This window comes from Falco punctatus (assembly GCF_963210335.1).
Source record: "Falco punctatus genome assembly, chromosome: 9".
NCBI lineage: Eukaryota > Metazoa > Chordata > Aves > Falconiformes > Falconidae > Falco > Falco punctatus.
Genome location: NC_137589.1, coordinates 4,737,311 through 4,758,392, shown reverse-complemented (window position 1 = coordinate 4,758,392; position 21,082 = coordinate 4,737,311). Strand labels below are relative to the sequence as shown.

Below are 21,082 nucleotides of genomic sequence, written 5' to 3'. Positions count from 1 at the left end.
CCGCGGACGGGCAGAATGGTGGTGCCAGGGACGGCAGCGACCTCGGAAAGGCACTGCTACATCTCTGTTACAGGCACGGCTAGGCTTAACGGCTCCCTCCAAAAGGTTTGTCTAAATCATGCCAAAGATTGAAGTTTATGACCTCGCCAAGCCATCTAGTCCTCTCTAGAATCAATTTTCTGGTCTTCTTTCATACTTCTCTCCCCTAGAGACCTCTGGGCATATTTGATGCTCTATTGGAGTTATTCCAATTAGCGCATACATAGCGACCAAACCTAAGAACATCTGCTTACATGTGTGCCACCTGAACTAAATGAAACCAGTGCATTTACAGAAAAATGGGCAGATTCTCCTAACATCACAGACCCAACTGCTCCACAGAAATTGCTCCAGCTGCATCAGCTGCCACCACCACAGATCTGCAGGCAGCACCAGGGAAGAGCACAGGCACACGACCGAATCGTGCTAAAGCATTAACAGGGACTCAGGGTGCTGCTCTAAGGCACTCAGTCCAGGATAGCCTGGGTTCAACAAGGCAAATCTTCCCAAAACAACATGGCTGTCAAGAATTAAAGGGGGCAGGGTGGGGGGTGGGGGGGTAGGATTTAAAAAAAAATCATCATCCTGGTCTCTGCAGACTCTTATAATTTTAATTTCCCGAGGCAGCCAAAACTACTCCTGACAGTTTGACAGTGTTCCTTTCTGTTTCATAATACAGATTTAATATCTGGAAAGAGAACAAGCCATACTAAACCTGAGATAAATTAATCACTGCTATAGTAATTATGTAAAATTACTGCAGTGCAACCAAAAATATATTGTTTTTTCTTATGGACTGAAAGAACATATGAATTACTAAATTGCCTGAAGAATGGATATGTAACCTGTTTATTCAATCATGAATGAATTAGCATCATACTGTGTTTTCACAAGACGTTCCTCTGAATTTATTATATTAATGATCACAAATAAACAAGTCCAGCTCAGAATGCCTCAGGCTAGATCAGTGCTGTCCTCTTTGGTTCATCTCTAAGCAGATGTTGGATTTTATGGGAAAATGCAATTATTATCCCCTAAGTACAATAACCACAGAAGCCTAACTTTTCAAAATAACGTAACATGATGGACTACTGAAATGTTTATAGTTCTAATTCAATTTTTCTTTCTAGTCATCCGATATAAGAAAATGAAAAATTCTAAGAAATCTTGATATTCATACAGATTCATTTCCAACTAGGTAGCCTTGTTTTGTTTTATACCAAGGTCATAAAAGACTGACTTAATAAGTATAATCATTCAGGACTTTTCCCGTAAACTTAATAAGAAAAGTGAACAGATCCTTAATGAAACAAGAAATGAGACTACAGGAAAAAGAAACACAAAGTGAACTCTAGAAAAAGCTGTAACAGGAGGTAAGTAATCAAAGATGTACATTGCCAATTAGATTAGTGAATTTAATTAGTATAAGCATTTCACCCATGAAAGGACAGGAGATATTATCATAAGCAGGAGGAAAATCTGCAGGTGTCCTTGATGGCAACATTTCTTAAGACCCCATCTTGCAAATTTTGCAAGTGTTGAATATTTAATAAAGCGAATGACAGACTTAAATGGAGGCTGAGGAATGTGACTACAGCCAAGTCTCTGGTTTAAACAACGTAAGACCACCACTGTTTTATCAAGCCAACAATAGGTTAAACTTTTTTGGTTAGAATGAGACCCCAAAAAATTATTCTGAGGGTAGGCAGCAAAAACCTTGTCTCTATTTTGTGCAGAATAATGACTTCAGGCCTACTTGAATTCTTTTTCCGACAGGGAACTGTCTCTTGCACAAGTACTGTCATGGAATGTGTCTAGTTTCCTTGGGAAACTTTGAGGTGACAGAGTAAGACTGGTAAAAATCTCTACCCCTCACTTTTCTGGTTTTAGCAGGCAGCAAAAGCAGAATTTAGAAATCCCTGCTGCTGTTCCGCATGGGCACTGCAAACAGATGGCACCACGGACCACAGTGGACGAGCGCAGTGGATTGAGCACTGTGTGTCACGGAAAGCAATCCAAGGTGCCCTCCCTAGAGCCCGGTCCTAACCACGGACTGCCACAAGGTACAGTACAACAGCACTTCTAAACTATCTTTAATGCTAATCAGGTAATTTAGCATCAACTGAAACTGTAAGATTATCTCCAAATAGTGTCCTGTACTGTGCCTCTGGGTTCCACGCCTGAAAAGAAATACTGGGCAGGAGAGTTTCAACTTGACTCTGTATATTCCTGCTCTTGAAACTTCCATTGTCTTTGCTGTTAATGAAGCATCTCGGGCTACATAGGCATGATGACACAAAAAATAGTGGTCCTTCTTCCTACATGTATCTTATGTTGCATCTTGAGAAGAGAGAGACGCTTGGAGCTATCATTGTCATCAAAACTGTCCCCGGTCAGGTACAGGATCTCTACAGCACCTATTTTACGTCATCATACCTGAATTAGTGCGTTATCCCAGACACATTGCTACAGCATTTGACCCTGAAGTTACAATCCCATCACTACAGGCAAACCCCTCATAGTGGAATCAATGCTTGAAGGAGTCACCAAGGTCATTCTCCCTTTTTTTTTTTTTTTAAAAAAAAAAAAGATTTCATTAAATCCTAATGTTCATCAGACATCCATCACGTGCTCAGGCATTTTCTAAAGATCATCACAACATTTTAACAAAGCAAGTAACCACCCTCCATGAAAAGGGAAGAACTTCTGCACTATCCATGCACACCAGAGAAAACCAATGTCAATGTCACGGGCTCAGTGCTGGGAACCGTTCACACGTGGGAAAATGCCCCTCTCGTGCCTCAGCTACCAATGTTGCCCACCTGGAGCTACAGGGACATATTTCAGAGGCTGTATTTGCCCTACCAATTATGATGTTGTTCATCTGGCCACGCTCATTTGCTGCTTCGCTCTGCAGCACACCCTGGATCTGATGTGCCGCTAAGTCAAACAGATCAAGGTAATCTTCCACCGGGTAACGATCATGAAATCCATCCCTCAGACGAATGATTCCTACAAACAGTGAAAAAAGAGAAGTTAAAAAAAAGGGGGAAAAAAAATTACAATGGCATGCTGGTGTAAACCAAAGACAGCTTCATTGACATGGCTGGCACTGAGCCAGCCAACATCAGCACAAAATTAGACCGATGAAGTGTAACACTCAGATAAAAGTGCCAATAACAAAGTAGCTGAGATTCAAGATACTATACAATCCAGCTATAAATCCACAGCGATAGGAAATATCTTAAGTGTTCTGTTTTATAGTTCTTGCATGAATAGCTTGCATTTATTTTCTTCTAAATTTAGCTTTTGGAATGAATAGAAAAGACCAGATTCTGCTTTCATTTGCACCAATATAAATCAAAGTAATATTGGACTCCCACTAGATTTACTGTATTGAGACTGAGAACAGGCTCTGATGCCAAATATGCAAATCAACATAACTTATCAAAATTAGAAAACTGGGAAATCATTCATGTATTTTTCTTTCACAAGTATGAAAACAAAGCTCCACGAGAGTGTCTTATTTTAATCCCCTCCTTCCCTACGCCCCAGGGTCTGTTTCAGTATCACCTTCTCACTGCATTTCTCAGCATCTTGAGTCCCATTTATGATTTTTATGCTCCTTCTCCCACACTTCTTTCCGAATCTAGTCTCACTTCTCCATTTTCTGCACACGCTCCCCAGGCCTGTCTGCATTCTTCTTTCTTACCATGCCACAAAAACAGTTTCTCAAGTGGGCAGTGGTCAAGGACAGCCTTGGGAAGGCAACAGAGTAGGAGCAAAGCTAAGAGTATAGAGCAGGGCTTCTCAGCTCTCCCGTTCTTGTTCCTGCAAGGCCAATAATTATCAATTATGTGAGAGGAAAGCTCAGCAAGGGAGTTCTTTTGTCCATTCCCTCTGATGTTCCCCTCTAGGAAAGTGGAATTTAATGAGGGTAGAAGAAAGATCAGCAGTATATTTTGACGTGTTTTGAGGGGGAAAAAAAAAAAAGCACAAGCATGGTGATACAGGCTGCCTTGTTTTGTTGCCACCCCACTCACGGGAATAGAAATTGTGGCTAAGAGCCAGGAAAGAGAGACAGTCAAGCTGGGACAAAGTCCTGTAGAGCATCAACCACCCCAGCAGAACGGGAAAGTGGTGATTTGTGAAATGCGGCGTCCCCAGGAGGGCTGTTTAGCTTCAAATGAAATTAGTCAGTCTCATAAAAATCCACTGAATTAGAGGATGCCATAGAACAAAGAGAATTTCTTGTCTAGATAAGTGTTACAAACTAAACCAAGTTAATAGCCAGGAGCATAGCAGCCATATCCACTAGCAGACTTATAAAGGCGGCTGTCTCAGTTTCACTTTTTAGTCTATTTGTCATATTCGTCATATTCTCCTTTTTTTTTTTTTTTTTTTTTTTTTTTTTAGTAGTAACCATTAGCTAATGAACTGTTGAGGTAAAATGAAAGGACTGAGCCACGAGGAGCAAACTTAATCTTTCATTCTCAATGGCAGACAGCTTGAGACGATCGGAAAGTCATCGCTACAGATCTCCCTCCCATGAGTTCCCAAGTGCCGCAATCTTTCCTCATTCTTCAGCTATACAAAGTAACTTTAAAAAATTTAATTATGCAAAGAACGTTCTCTTCAAGGACCTGCACTTGATCCCCAGTGGCTGGCCAAAAGAACGTGCAAGTGGAGGGTTTGCAAATGCCAGCACAGAGAGAGGAATTCATCCTTGTTCTCAAATTATTTCTTACACTCCTCTGACTGTGCGGTAGGTCCACTTCTGAGCTTTAGCGAGTTCAGTCTTGCTTTAATAAGGATGGGTGCACTACCTCCTCCAACATTAATTCCAAATTTATTTTATTTACGCTTCATTTATTGATTTATTTATTTATTTATTTGTGTTGAGGCTAATGTAGATGTTGAGAACTATTAAGTATAAAGGATTTTAGCTTAACGAATCAGTTCAGTTCAGCCTTCCCTGCCAGCACCCTCATGGAAGACAAAAATCTTCTACAGAGGGTCCCTGTAGCTACACACCCAGGGACAAGCAGCACAGTATTCGCACTGGGAGGTGTCCACGTCTAAAATCCCCTTTCTTCACTGATCTGACTTTTCACCTTCGGGTCAGGAAGTAATTCTTATCATTTGTCTTCAGCCACCCGCTGACTGTGATGAACGAGTGCCTTCTCAGGGGGCTTCAGGGGGCACCACCATGCTTCTCTTGTTTGACTTTTTTTGATTCCTCCATCCACACTGGTACCTCTAGTGTCTCCTAAACTGGACCAAATTATTGTAAAAGCAAAACTGTACTTTCATCATACTGCTTTAACTCTTTGTTTATAACAAACATGTAGAAAACGTCTAAAATACTTATTTTAGCCACTTCCTTACGGCATTGTCAGAGGAAGAAAATACCAGCTCTAGGAACACAGCAAGATCATGAAATCCTGGCTCTGGGTCTAAGCCTTCCTCCTCACTGAGCAGCAAGGAACAAAGCCCCATCTGCAGGAGCTCAGAGGTTCTTCTGGGCTCCAGGGCATGAGGAAGGGAGATGGAAGTGGCAACACCACGTGCAGTAGAAATAAAGAATTTAAAGTACAACCCCAAAATTAAGAACTGAAGCAACACTGCAGGTGTCCCACTCAGAAAGTGTCTTTCCTTGCCTTTAGCCACAGGAGATCATTAGAAGAGGTAGTTTCCCATTTCAAGGAAGCTTAGAAAAGCACCAAGGGAAAGTAGCGATGCAAAGTCGTTATCAAATGATCTACCCACAGAGCTAGGTTTTCCCCTGCTCCAAAGGCAGCGTCTGCAGTAAAGCAAAAGCAAATGAGAAACAGAAGCGAAGAGGTCACCGTAAAATAGCCACTATCTTCCTCCTGAAAATAGTAATGTCACTGAAAAGCCTGTGATCTGTGATACCAAAGTCATATAAAGCGAGGACATACCAGTACTTAACAGCTAGACCCAATGGTGGGAAACCCCAGAGCCTGGGTGGAGTACAGCGAGCGTTACATGCATCAGCATCTAGAGGAAGGCACTAAGCACACAGCAGACAGGACCAGAAGTCTGTCTTCTCTGCCTCATCTACTCTCTAACCACGAGTCTGACCTTCCTTGGCACCCAGGGAAGACACAACAAGAAGAACATAAACACCTCAGACAGATAAAACGATGTGCTCAGCCCCACCACCCTCAGACACCCTTTGAAGGTGCAGCCACGATGGCAGGGGGGTGCATTTCGCTCCAGCAGGCCGTAACCTCAACTTATCAAGTCTGCCTTCAGAGCCAAAGGGTCACTTCATGAAATATTGATGTCACCCAGGAAAAGAGCATCAAAAGTATGTGCAGGTTCCTCAGCGTGAGAGCTTTCTCCTGCAGAGCATCTCTACTGTTCAGTGCTTTACTAGAGCTGCAACACTAACAAAGCTCCTACCACAAAGCAGATTTGTATTTATTGAACCATAAGAACCAAAGCCACTCACGTTTCAAACATGGACCCATCACTTATTCATGTAGGAAAGGCTTTACAGAATTTTGCAATGCAAAACTGTCACTGCTATTCTTTAAAATTTTCCATCACAACCTAATAGTTCCTCTTCCTGCTCCTACAAATTCACAGGGCTGGTTTTATCTAGTGTTTTCATTTTTTTACTAGATTTTTCCAAACCACTGCAAATAAATGAGATGTGCATCATCTTGAAAAGTTTAACCCAAAACACCATTAAACAAAAGCAGGCTGAAACCTACTGAGCATCCATCACCTGGATTTTTCAAAACTGAACTCCAGTGGTTTCAAGATAAGCTAGTATGGCGCAAATCCATAAACTTCATCCCAAATGTATACAAGAAATGTCAAAGTTTAATAGAGACAACTTGCCTGGATACCCGAGGACACGTTTACTCACCAAACCGTTTTCTTGTCCACCAGTGTGGCTCTTTGATCGCTGAGAACCGAACGTCGGGGTGCAGCCTGAGCCGGTCATACAGGTCTGTCGTCCCACACTTGGGCTGGCCAATGATGTAGAAATGGGGGAGGCAGCGCAGGCGGTAGTGTTTGTCCTTATAATGGTACAAGTGGTTCCAAAATACCTTCCTGAGGTAATCAAATATGGTTCGAAAGCGCCTTGAATACAGTGCATAGGAGTTTGTTGCATAAGGATCTGTGGTGGTGTTTCCTCTGTACTCTTCATACCAACATGGGTTCTTGCTATTTGGAAGGAATTTGTTAGGAATTACTGAAAACATCTGCAACATAAAGAACAACAATTTCAGTCAAGGCAGCGAAAAATTCACAGTTGTACTATTCTAAGTTAGCACAGTAAAGAGAATATGATAGAAACACTAACTGGACATTTTTAACCTTAATTTTTTTATCCACAAAGTTGACCTAACTTATTTCTTCTGAAGACAGCGGAACCAAATCCTGTAGAAACAGTTGGACTGGGAGAAGAGGACATTTAGTAGTCCCTTGATTTTAAGGCCAGAAAGGACCTCAAAAATACTCAACCCCCCTGCAGCCCCAGAAATTAATTTTTGAAGTCAAACACGGAATAGTCAAATCAGCTTGCAGGTTTTAACTCTGAAATACAAGGTTTGCAATGACCAGATTTTCAGGAAGGCACACTGGTAACCAGTTATTAGAAAGGCTCTTCTTTATTTATCATGTAGGATGAGTGGCAAATCAACTCAGAATGATTTTGCAGGAGACAAGGTATAAATTCAATGAGGTTGTACAGCTGTTGGAGGACTGCTTGGTTTTTTTGTTTCAGGTGTCAAGACCATTTATAGAACCCATCCATTCTGCCCATGACTCAGGACATAATCTACAACATCACCCTTTCAGATGGTGTAAATCAGGAGGCTCCAGATGGTGTAAATCACTATATGAACACCTCAGCAGCTCCACTTATTTTATCTCAGTAAAGGATTGACTCAAAAGCCTTAAAATAAGCATACAGCAGTTTAAAACACAGTTCAATTCATACTTACATGTGGTTCTTGTTTCCTCAGCTCTTCTAAATCAGGGCGCTGTCTTGTCATAAACTCTATCTTTGAAGTAATAGTGTCAATAATTAATTTAATGCTTGGATAATCCTTTACGTATGAAATATTCATTTTAGAAGGCTGGTAATGGTCTTTCATGTCACTAAGGCTTTCATTGTCCATTAAGCTTGGATTGCTAGTAAAAGCTCCGTAATGGAAGGGAGATGGTATTAACAACAGGCCGTGCTTGGCTCCAGTCAGTATGTAGGATGCCATCACTAGAGTCATTATAATCAACCCAAACATTAAGCTGCATAGCTTCCCCTTCCTCAAGCAGAAAAATCCATTCCAGCTTTCACTGTGATCAGTCCTCACTTCCAAAACTGCAAGCAACTTCATCTGCTTGCTATCCGTGTACAAAGGGATCTTATTTTCTCCTTTGCAAACAGGACACTTCTGGTTATTGTGATTAGATCCACAGCATGTGAAACACTGTCTGTGCAAGTCATCTGGTAATAAATGTATGCAACAATTAATGCAATACCTCATATTACTGCTGTTAAACTCCTGTGTTAATGAGCCAAGCACAGCCATAAAAATATTTCTGAAGCATACGAGTCATCTTCTCTAAGTCTGAAATTATTTAATTCCTTGAGTGATTCTACAATTACTCAGCAATGCCAAAGGACAGGTTCAAGCCAGAACAGGTAAAAGCACTCAAAAAAGCTACATATGTCACATAAAGAAAAACAACAAAACAAAACAACCAACACAAAAAAATAGATGTACTGTGGATGTGGCTTTCAAGAATTTGGCTTGGTAAGAAGAACGTGGCAAAGTAAGAATCAGCTACACAACTGGCTCAAGTTTTTCCCATTGAACAAAATGAGGGGGAAGAAAAATTGTTACATAGCGTGAAAATATGCAAAGAATAAAAATAACTCATTGTCCTCTGATTTACGCTGGAATAGGCAAATATGGGTAGAAATTTCCAGGTATTCTTAAAACAAGTGGGTTCCAAACCAGACTGCTGCTACTGGAAGCTTCATCTTCCCAGAGATGGTTTCAAAGATTTGCATTGTACAACCTAAAGAAACAAAAACATATATATATAGAGAGAGACACACACAGAACAACAGAGGGAATATCCACACCCACCTCCACTCAAAGCCATAGCAAAGCACCATCTACTGCCAGTAACTGTGAAAGCTGTCTTCCATTTGCCAAGTGTATTAATTACAGTGCTCACAATGTTAAGCCCAGGAAATGTTTGTCTTCAAGTTCACGGCGAGCTGCCCTTTCTGTTCATCACCCACCTGTTCACATCAGTGAACAGTTGCTACAACAGGTAACACGGCACAACTTCCCCCCAGCTGCTCGCTAACCTTCTAGCAGACCTTAATCTGCTCTTTATATATGGGAGCATCTACCTGTACATGGGGACCTTAAATTAACTGTCCTAAAGTGGGGTAGGACCCTACTTAAGAGAACAAGGCAGGGATAAGATAACAGTCTCCTTTCAAGCATACAAGATAAAAAGCCAAACAAAATACCCAAAAGCCATTAAGTAAAACATTCAGCAAATTGAAGGGATTAAATAATAGACAGGAGTAAAGGCTCACAACAAGATCTCTGGTTTCTGGACCAAATGATTCTGGGACGACGGCAATCACCTGCAAGGCACTGCAAAGTCACCAAGACACCTTCAATCACCACTCGCCAAAGATTTTGAAAACACAGTACTCACTAAAAATGGCAAGATGTATTACCTAAATAAAACTGACCCGGTTTCAGATGGGACAGAGTTAGTTTTCTTCCTATTAGCTGGTGCAGTGCTATGTTTAGGATGAGAATAATGTTGATAACACAGTGATGGTTTGGTTGTTGCTGAGCAGGGCTTACACCAAGCCAAGGATGTTTCAGCTTCCCAGGCCCTGCCAGCACAAGGGCTGGGGGGGCACAAGAAGCCAGGAGGGGGCACAGCCAGGGCAGGTGACCTGAACTGGCCCAAGGGGTAGTCCATGCCATAGGGCATCATGCTCGGCATATAAACTGGGAGGAGCTGGCTGGTGGAGAAGGATGGCTGCTGGGGGACCAGCTGGGCATCGGTCAGCAGGTGGGGAGCTACTGTACCGTGCATAACTTGTTTGGGTTTTTCTTGAGTTTTATTTCTTGTTCTCTTTTTGTTATTTCCCCTTCCATTACAATTATTAGTATTACATTTTACCTTCCTTCAACTATTAAACTGTTCTTATCTCAACGTATCTTTTTTTTTTTTTTTTTTTTCCCCACAAGCCTCTTCCTCATCCCACTGGGGAAGCAGGGAGGAAGGGAGCAGCTGCGTGGTACCTAGTTGCTGGCTGGGGTTAAAGCACAACAGGAACATACATACCACCAGGGCTGCAACTTCAAGGCAAGACTCTGGATTCAGCAAATGCCCCTAACGGTCTGCACTTTGGTACCAGAGAGCCCACACCGAAAACGCAGGAGCAGGTGTCCCCTTGGTACAAGGCAGGCACCACAGGCAGGGACTTGAGCATTGATGGGTCCCGTGAAGGTCTGCCACGTCCACACAGACCAGGGGCTGAATCACCCTGCGGCACAGGGTATGTGCCATTCCCCTTTAAACACCTCCACACTGCAGCTGCTTACAGCCAAAAAGCAACCAGTGCTGTTTAAAGTATTTATGTCAAGCTTTCGTCTTGGTTGGAGCTTGTCCATGGCTTGGTTTTCCAGGCAGCATTCAGAGCAGAGACGCTTAAAGTCACAAACAAGTCATGAGCTTAAGGATGGCCTTAATTAAAGCATATTTATGCATGGTTCCTCTAGAATTTCTGTTACCATGGTTTATTAAATATCCTACTGGCATCACCCACATTTTTAAGCTCAAAATCAACTCTTTGTTTTGAGAAGCCAGATTATCAAATACAAAACTTCATAGATAATATACCTTCTTCTATATACCAGAAAATATTTTTATTTTCTAGAATTACTTTTCTGGGGGAACTAAGCCCAGGAAATATTTTAAAACAAATCTTGAAAAGTCACAAGCAAAACAAGAAATTGGCATAGGATGAAAAAGGAAAGAAAAAGATGGGGAAAACCTAAGGAATAGTAGTAGTACGTGGCTCTGACAGGCAACTTCTATTTTGCCTTTTGTCACCTGATAAAGACATTAAGGCTCCAGTGCTGTGATGCTCCTTGTCCATCCTGCTGTGGGCACCCCTGAAAGCAGTGACTCAGCTCCCGCCTCCACACCTCTGTTTCCTCAGCATCCGCCAGGACCTGGTCTGCCACAAGGCACTTTTCGCTGTGCCACAGACAACGCCAGTACTAACCCCAGCCATGGCCCTGAGGGTTCGGTACAAACAGTTTTAGCCACGCTGGGACTGCGGAGAGCAGGGAGGGGACTGCTCCTCCTGTGCGAGGCCGACGGAGGGCACACGGACGGACCGCACGCGTGAAGGGCAACACATCACTGCAGATAGCAGCGGCAGTTGAAGGAGTTGGAAGAATTCAGGAGATGACAGCTTTACCGGAAGAGAAGGGTATCTTTTGCCCAGAAGACTATGGATGATGAAATGTTAATTAATTAATAATATTTTCAGAGGCAGCTAAGCTCTGTTATAGTTAACTGCACCAGTCCAGAGGACCAGTTCATTGCCTTATGGGATTTCTAAAGGTCCAACATTCACTTGTACTACTTAAATGAAAATACATTTTCCAAGTCACCTTAATCAAAAAATGAAATAGATGTTTGAGAATTCACACTTACAAAACATTAGTGTACTATTACAGCAAGAAAAAAAAAATCTGCACCACTATAATTCTTATATAGGTACAGTTTCCTAGTTTAAACACACGTCAGTAGCCATGTACAAACTTTTTTCTCATTATCTTTTGCCACTGGCTCCCTCCTCTGGACCCACAGTACTTGTTCCTTCTCTGCACTCATCTTTCCTTTCAAGGCTCAGAAATGCTTTTTCTCTGCATTGTTTCCAAATGCTTTTCTTTCTTCTCCATCCTACATTCCCCCCAAAAACATCGAACCTAGCTTATTCTTTTGACACCTCTGTCTCCAGCAGAAGCCTTCCTGCCTGACTGTGTCCCTTGGCCCCTGAGAAAGAACACTTAGACATTGCTGAAACACACATTTGGGTAACATCCAAGACACCAACAATGACAATAATTTCTCATGACTACACAATGGATACACAAAGGGCCCTCTGATTACCCCTACAACACACCAAATCACAGAAGTATAATCACTACTAATTATGAGCCCCAGAATCTGGTTACTTCGCTTTTAGCTCTTTCAACGTATCTTAATTCTTCAGAAACACTGCTGTCATTCGAGATAGTAAGTTCTGGTTTACTCCCACAAGAGTGTCCAGATCAAATGGGTAGTCACTTCAGATCCTGCATTAATCATCGTTCTTCTAGCCGCATTTTTTTATGAGACAAAGTGCTTTTGTAAAATTATCTCTATTCTTGATGTTCCTCCCACCTAACACTGTCACATATTGGAGGCTTTCTGCAATCAGAGCAAGCGGGCTGTGCCTCAAGGACTCAAGAATAATTATTTAGAAAAATACTGAACAAAAGTATTTGTAAAATCCCTTCCCACAAAAAAAGGTTCATTTCCTTAATGAGTTTATTCTACAAGTCAGATGAGGCAGACAGAAATCGCAGCATAATCATTACTGACTACATTTAAACCAAAGGGAAATAAATCAGTGTAAGACCTTTCAATGAAACTAGTCTTTAAAACTTCTCTAAAGAAATGGACCTGTGATGATTTTGACAGAAATTTGAACGACTATAGGGAGACCAAATCAGATTCATATGTGTAATGCTAAACCCAGAAAATTTATGCTTTCTTAAACATAAAGTATCGCCCCCCTGCCCCCTCAGTGAATGTCCAAAAGAGAGAGCCATGGAAAGGAGCCAAGAGCTCGTCGGTTGTCCAGCCACCACGGATGTTCCTAATGGCTGGAGAGAAGGAGAATGAGAAAGGGGGGTCCTGACAAGAAGTGAAAAATTTCCACTTTGCAAGTCAACATTTCAGGCAGCCATAAGACACCTGAGCAAAGATTTTCAAAGAGGAAGCAAAGCAGAACAGAGAGAGTTAAAAAAAAAAAAAAAAAAAAAAAACCAACGCCAAAATACTGTAGAAAAAGAGAGGCTGGAGATGAGGGCCTTATAATGAGCGATAAGAAATGGGAGGTAAAAAAAGCACCTCTTAAAAAAGATGTACAACGAAGAGACTACAGGTTACAGTGGTAGCTATAAAAAGATGTGGTAACCACAAGGTACTCTACAGCATCACTTCAATTAAATTTATCACCTGCTACATGTTTGTTTTTGTGTAATTCTTCCACCTGAACTCCTCCACTTTGATACCCAGCGAGTACCTTGTTATTGCTCCCGACTGCTGCTCTCCAGCTCCGTGCTGTTTATTTTCAGAGGGACCAGTCACTATGTACTGTCTATTTAGGAAAAAAAAAAAAAAAATATATATATATATATCTATATATCTATCTCCAATTTATTTTCCAGTCGTCTTCTAACGGGGATCTGAAACTTGCTCAATGATAGTGACTGAACAGATTTATCTGAGATAGTCTTGCAAAATCAATTCAAGCCTTCTGTATTTGACATTAATTGTAATTTTTTTAAAAAAAAGAGCTGTCAGAGATACATTGATAAATACAGAACGCAGGGTCTTAGAAAAACCACATAAGCTTTTCTGTCCTATCTTATGTCCATTTGTATGTTAATAAAATGGACTGGAACTGACTGAATCCTCCCCAGGTGCAGACACTTCTCATTAAACTGTTAGAAATATTACAAAATCCAGGAAAAACAATGTTAACTGCACCTTTAACAGCCGAGGAAAAGGCTTTATTGAGGAAAAAAAAAAAAAAGAAATATGCTTAGGCTACAGTAAAACTGATGTGAAATGAAAACATGAAAGGGCAGTGAGGCTGGTAGAGTAAAACCTTCATAAAATTTTCATAGAACTAAAAAGCAATGTTTAGTAAAAGTGCAGCACAACCGCGTAATTCCTCTTCCATTCCTCCATCTCCCATTGACATGTGGCCCGTGACAGCCAGGACCAGCACTCTCCCAGTACAACAGCAATTCTTCATCCCATGGAGGATAAGCTTATGACCTCTGGACATAAAAAACCTGCAAAATTTTACCATTATGGATACTTTTTAGCTATCAAGCTTACTGGAAATGATACCAATTGAACCAGACTACAGGCTGCACAATGATTTTGTGCCCAAACATAGTCTCTCCAGAACAAGCCAAAGTATTTGTACAAGTGTTAGTGAAGTATTTGTACAGCATGAGGAAGTTCATCCTGTTGGTGGGCAGGTTGCAGTGCTTCAATAAATAAACAGTACAAGTATTAAAAACATGACCAAAAAAAAAAAAAAAAAAAGAAAGAAAGAAAGAAAATGAGGTCAGGAAAGGAAAGGAATAATCATAGATTTTCTCTGTCCTGCTTATCGTGTACATTTGGCTCAAGTTAACATTTTCGGAAGAGAAACTTTGCCTGAACTTATGTCTGTTTACCTCAGAGAAAGCTGCCGGAAAGAAGATATGTCAATAAAATGCGAATCATGAACCACTGATCTCTGCAACCTCCTTGCAAAAAAATAAAATAAAATAAAATAAAATAAAACAAAATAATAAAATAAAACCCAAACCAAAAGACATTGCAATGGTTTAGAAAAGCCACAGGATTCATCACAAAGTTCAGCAGCCTCCTGCAGACTGAAGTTATGTAAAGCTCCACAATTTGCTTAAAAAAACCAATTTTAAAAAAAATAATCAAAGCAACTCCCAAGAAATTATATAAACCTACTAAAAATATTTTTTTAAGGCAATCACTTGAAGAACAGTTATATTTTAAAAGCTAGACTCTGTGGTCATAACCCATGATTATACATTCAACCTGTTGAACAACTGCTGAACACTTGTTTGAGTTTAAAATATTCTTTAAAGAACCCAGTTCTGGAGCCTTTAAAGCCAAAGAAAACCTCCTGAATCACCACTGAGGCAGCAATCTCGCCTCAATAACAACTGTGGCTTATTCCATAACCCAGCTGGTTTCTTTCTCAAGATCTAATCCAAACACGCTCTGCTCCTTCCTCATCAAAGAAAACATGAGAACGGAACAAATGACACCCTTATTTGAAAAAAAAAAAAAAAAAAAAAAATCAGCAAACTCCCCTAAAATCAGTGTAATGTTAGTCGTTTCAATCCAATGAGGACTCGCTCTTATTATCTGTGCTGCGATGCTCAGGAAATACTTACTGAGCTTGAATCACCGCTGCATTAGGGCATAAACACTGCCCGAATAAACCGGTTATTGCACGCAAGGAAAGAAGGGGGACATGGGGAGGGGAAAGGGGAGCAGGAGGCTGTCCTGGATCAGCTACCATATGGCCATGCCTTCCCCAGGAACCTGGTATCGCGTCTAAAGCCTTGTGCAGGTTCTAGAAATTACCACGGTCCCGCTTCTGGTGCTCCTAACATGGCACACCCACACCTTCCTATGCGTTTTTGTTTGATTTGCCTTGAAAATGTGAAAATAATCATAAATCTCGATACTACCCATTTTTATTTACACTGGTTTTCAGCGGAAAGAGTATCACTAAAAAATTTCTACGACTTCTGTCTTGTTTTTACTATTTCACCTGATTTAAATCAGTCTAGAATCAGACCTATCACTTATTTTTGGGCCACTTGCAGAAGAAAAGGTCCAGACAGAGAAACAGAACAGAACCAAAGCCAGACAACTTCTGGCCTACTGATAAACCCCAAACTATATTATGGCCTTCCAATGAGATCTAAAATAGCATACAGGTTTAGAAGATAACGGACTGGTTCCTCCACACCTAAGGCAGGGACAAGATCTCGCCTGCAACTCCTCTGCAGCAACACCTGCCTCAGATCCACGCTAGGTCATTTTCCAAAAGGAAGAGCTGTGCTGAAGGTTTTGTGAGAGCTGAAGAGAAGTGCAGGACTTTGGGGCATCATCACTGTAATGGCTTCTCCAGAAAGGCAGGTCCAAAAGCCCTGGAAGAAAGCAAGCACCACTGCCAGCTGCCCAACCTGTGGCACCATGTGTCCCAGGCACCACGAAGCCCTCACCCTGCATCAGGGTAGAGCTCCCATCAATGCCATTAAGTCCTTCTCCTTGTACAAACATGGAGCCAAATTATGTTCTCATGTTTTTATAAGGATGCTCAGTGTAGAATTTGGCTAACGGTACACACTGGCTTCTCAACTCTCGCTCAAAACTTGCTGCCTACGAGGTGCAATATCTCCGGCAATTCATCTTTTCACTTCACTTAGTTTCTATTCATCTCACATAGCATCTTGCTACAGAATCAGTGACAGATTTATATTGAATATGAAAAAATTGCACACTGTAGAAAAACTTTGCCTTTACATAAATTACTCCAGTGCACGTCTTTTCATGGAAAAGCCATTTTAAGCCACTTTCACAACCATCATGCATGGTTGAGGTTTCATATCTTTTCTCTTCTTTTAATTCTCATAGTAACGGTAAGCAACCTCCCAATATATCCTACACAGTCCTTGAGGTCATCCCAAGAAAACAGAGATAAACCAACGCATCCATCCCGTGGGGCTCACAGACTCCTCTCCCAAAAATCTGGAACCAGATTAAAAAGTTCTGGTAGCCAAAATGCAACCAGAAATCATGCCTAATTAAGAAAAAAACACTCAGCCCCTCTTCAAAATGATCAAGTCACTAACAGCCAGAGCAGACATAAAATACTGATGCTAATGGCAGTTAACTTTTACCCCTTGCTAAGAAAAAAAGTATATTTTCTTAAATCTCCAGAAAGACACCCAAGGTACAAATAAAATAAAGACAGGGATAGAGAAAGTTAAATAACTTATTCAGTGATTTAATATCACTGAGAATTCTTCAGGCTGAATTTGCCTTATTGATTTTCTTCTGTAGAAAACAGAAAGTAACAAAAGAACTCGCAGTAATGGTAAAGGGATCACCTGAAATACAACTTCAGGTGCAAAGAGTGGGCATGAGAAGACTGGTTCTGCCACAAATGTTTTTATTACATTTTTAATAAGATCAAGCAGCTGTTGAAGTTTCATTCCAGACACAGGGTATCCCATTACTTTACAATAATAGAAAGTTTCACCTACATACTCTTTCAAGGAATAAATCATTCCACCATCATTCCACAAATCAGCAAAATCCCTGCTATAAGTACTAAAGCAAGAGGGACACACGAAGCACGAAGGCTGGATCTGTTACGAAGCTCTTCCACTCCAGATAATTTTATCAAACAAATCCAGGGGAGTTGGGGGTTGGCAGGTAGCAAAAAATATTGTATCTAAATACCGCTCCCATACGCCCTGCAGCCAGGCTGTAATCAAAAATACCTACTTCAGAGGCAAATAGCTGGACTGGTATCGACAGAGTTCGCTTATCAAACGCCAGCTATTTTTTGTTATGCATTTCCTTCTGACAACTTGCCTGTCCTGTTTTATTTTCAGGCTGCCACGTCTGCTTCATTGTTTGAGTCTCTGGACAGATATTGCTGTAATTTACTCAAATAGCCCTTCTGGAGCAACTTGCTCAATAGAGATATGGGGTTTCCCTTCATGCAAAGCTCGGTTAGGTGAGGACAGTACGCTCGTTTGCAACACCTTATCTGAACAGGAGGAAATTGCTCCGGACAGCCAATTTCTCTGTGTCAGCTACAACGTGAGGATTGAGTGACTGCCTCAGCTTTAGGCATCTGCCACGCACGCCTCTCAGGTTGGGTGAGATGAACACCAAAGCCTCGCTGTGCTAAAGAAAAATAAATCTTCCCCATCAGAGTGCCAGCTGACTTACTCGAGGAGGAGATGGAGAGCTAGCGTAGCACAGTTGCATTTGCAGAAAGAGATCTTTCAGTGCTGAAGAGCTATTTTAGGCCCAGGTCTTTGTCTCTTGCATTGAGTACTGGTCCCGAACCAGCACGTGGGAGAAAAATGTTCGGAGAGTTATTTCCAACGGTCCTGGCAAGCATTTTCAGCCTCAGCATGCTGCAAAATAGTGGGCATTCACAGTTATGTTACTCTGATTACCATCTTGTTCTTTTTACACATTTGATTTTGCTTGATTTTAGCAGCTGCTTCCTCAGGTTCGTTTAGAGTGAGAAACATATTCTTTCTACCATCTGAAATCTAAGACTTTCTGCCACTTTGCAAATGGTATACAGTACAAATTGCCAAGTCTTGTGGGTTGTGAGAGATCAGCTGCTAATTTAAGGCTGCTTTGGGGGGATGAATAACATTCTATAGAATAAATAGAATACGCATAATGCAATGCCTTCAGTGCCTGTTTATCTCATGGCATGGTAAAATGTTTTTGCATGCAATAATGCAACCGAATGGTATCTACTAGAATTCATTTGATATACCTTCACGCTTCATAAATAAGCAGTCTTTCTGAAAGGGATGGGTCTATGTGATAGTTAACATTGCTTTAAACACAATATTGTTGTGACAATTCTAGAGAATGTATATGCTAACAGCTGCTCATTTGATTTTTAGTGACTGAGAAGGGATTTTCCTCCACCTCCAAACTGAATTTTCTCCATAAACTCTACTATCTTAACACAGTCAACTGAATTTTTTTGTTATGAGTCATATATGGTACTTCTCTATGAGACATACATTAAAATGGATGGAAAAACATATCTCATCTGTACCTAAGTACCATGTAAGTGCTTTTTCATGAATAGGGCATTTAATCTTTCATCTAGTGCTGAGTGGGTGAAAGGAAACATACACAGCTGCATCCTGAAAAGACAAACCCAGTATTAGAGTCTGTCATTAAAGTTTCTTGTAAATTCAAACAAAAATTAGTCAACAAAAACTATTCATCAGCCAAATCACAACTGTGGCTTTGTTTCAATACTTAGGAAAAAAAAAAAAAAAAGTGTTCCAAGCTTGGTAGTTACTTATAAATGTTCAACAACTTTAGCTCTTTAAGCAACGACACAGCAGATAAATCTTGGCCCATTAACCAAGAAACCACTCACTCGTTCGGAAGTGAAGTAGACTCAAAGGCCAAATGGAGAACCCAAAAAGCTCTAGGTACTCTCATGAAATTGCTAATTAGTTATCTCTGTAAGAGTAACACAGTATCACCAGATAAAATTCTGCAGGTAACTTCTGGCTACAGTTTATTAAGCAAAACCTTTCCAGCATAATATATTATACTACTTTCAGCATCTTAGGAAAGTCTTTATTTTGCATAAGTCAAGCAACATTTACTTCCAAAGTCTGGTACTGCTACTCGTGTTTCATCAGAGGCTTAGACTCCATCCTTCTTCTGTATCACATGCTCTTTAGCGACACAAATGTGCAACAATTTTTACTAACCAGCTTACAAGATACCATCGTTCTGAAGATGTTTCTGCATGGCTATATTCTGTTTAGCTAACAACATACATCTTTATAGGCAGAGACACACTTGATGTGGAACCTAATGCCATCTGAAAATGGATTAAATCCTTAGTGCCCTCTCACATCGTTAGACCATCACAGCTAAAGCACAGCACTTCTATCACAAACTTCAAAGAAATCCAAACAACTTCTTTTGCTGATTTCCAGTGTTGTCAGGAGAACCTGTTGCATTCTTTCACCAGCCTCTCAAAAATATCCCAGCTCCCAATACAATTTTCATAACATGGTAAACATGAGCCCAGTAACCTTGCAATTTCACAAAGACCCCTGTTTACAACAATTACAAAAAAAAAAAAAAAAAGGGGGGGGTGGTGGTGGAGCGGAAAGCCATGTTATGTTTGGGACCCAGCAAGCTAATACTGTAATATCCAGAACAATAATACGATAAATTGGTTCCCCAGCTACTGAGTCGCCAACTCCCTTGACTTGACTGTGTGTTCCTCCAGGATTTGCCCACGTTTGGCTTCAGTGTACTCATTTTCCACTTGGAAAGAACACAACCACAAATACCTTTTCATGCTTTATGCTGCACTTAGGTGGGTTGCAGATTGTAAACAAACAAGATAAAAATCTGAGAATTTTCTTCACTGACTTTCCAGGAAAAGAAACCAGGAAAAATAAAACAAACCAAAACCAAAACCCAACTCTGCATAATGATGAATGTACCAAGAAAAATTTGGCACGCACCCCCTCACACCCTGCCTTTTCTGCAACATTTTCTACAACATAAAGGCAACATTTAGCCCAGCAAACTAGATGGTCTTTATTTGTGGCACAGAATCCCAGGCAAGCTAAGAGACTTTTTTTCCAATTGAGATGTTAATTACTTCTGTTGTAGGGAGACTGTCTTACACCAGTCTTCCAATCTTATTCTGTGTAAACTACACAGGGGTCAAAATTCACTTTTTAAGGCCTTGCGTTGAGAAATTATTTATATATATATATATATATATATATATATATATATATATCCTTGATGGAGCTCCCAGATGTAACAACCAACTAATTCACACAGTGGTCCTTACTGATCCCTACCTGAACACCACCTGGGTGCTATACAGGGATGCCCGGGGCCGGGATGCTCCTCTCGCTTGCTCTGTGGGACAGCCCATCTCCCAAGATGGCCCAGAAGACACAGTTTTAAGGAAAAAGGGAGAACAACTGTTCTTAGATGCTCTGCTCCAGCCAGCTCTCACTCTGATGAAAAATCCCTGTCTTTGGAGGCAGCAGGGCACAACTCACAAGTGAACAGTGAGAGGTCAAGTGATGGTTTATTTTCAAACAGCAGTGCTTGTTGACATCCTTGGTTCTAAACAAATACAGGACATAGAGTTGCCATAGGACATAGCAGCTGAAATCGCATCGACACCTGTTCTGGAGCTCAGGTTCCACTTCTTGAAACAAACCATTTACTGAAGCAATTCACAGAAGAAATGTGAAGTGACACAAATTCCATCAACTGCAGTTGGCAGCCAGCTTTTCAAGAACAGATGCATGACTGTTACTGATAACCCAAAAAGCTTAGTTTCTAATGC

The 21,082-nt window shown here is 40.9% G+C and overlaps 1 protein-coding gene across 2 annotated transcripts in view; it reads right to left on the bottom strand.

The window, feature by feature from the left end:
- Window positions 1-21,082, bottom strand: part of CHST15 (carbohydrate sulfotransferase 15) — a 45,177-nt gene that overhangs the window by 10,425 nt on the left and 13,670 nt on the right. The window contains exons 2-5 of one of the 2 annotated variants that reach the window (XM_080403134.1): window positions 13,433-13,507; window positions 8,025-9,105; window positions 6,941-7,280; window positions 2,905-3,051 (exon numbers count right to left, since the gene is read on the bottom strand). In XM_080403134.1, coding sequence (XP_080259260.1) covers window positions 2,905-3,051; window positions 6,941-7,280; window positions 8,025-8,612 — 1,075 coding nt within the window. In that variant the 5' untranslated portion in view covers window positions 8,613-9,105; window positions 13,433-13,507. The remainder of the gene's footprint in view (window positions 1-2,904; window positions 3,052-6,940; window positions 7,281-8,024; window positions 9,106-13,432; window positions 13,508-21,082) is intronic. The other variant, XM_080403133.1, reaches the window with a different exon arrangement.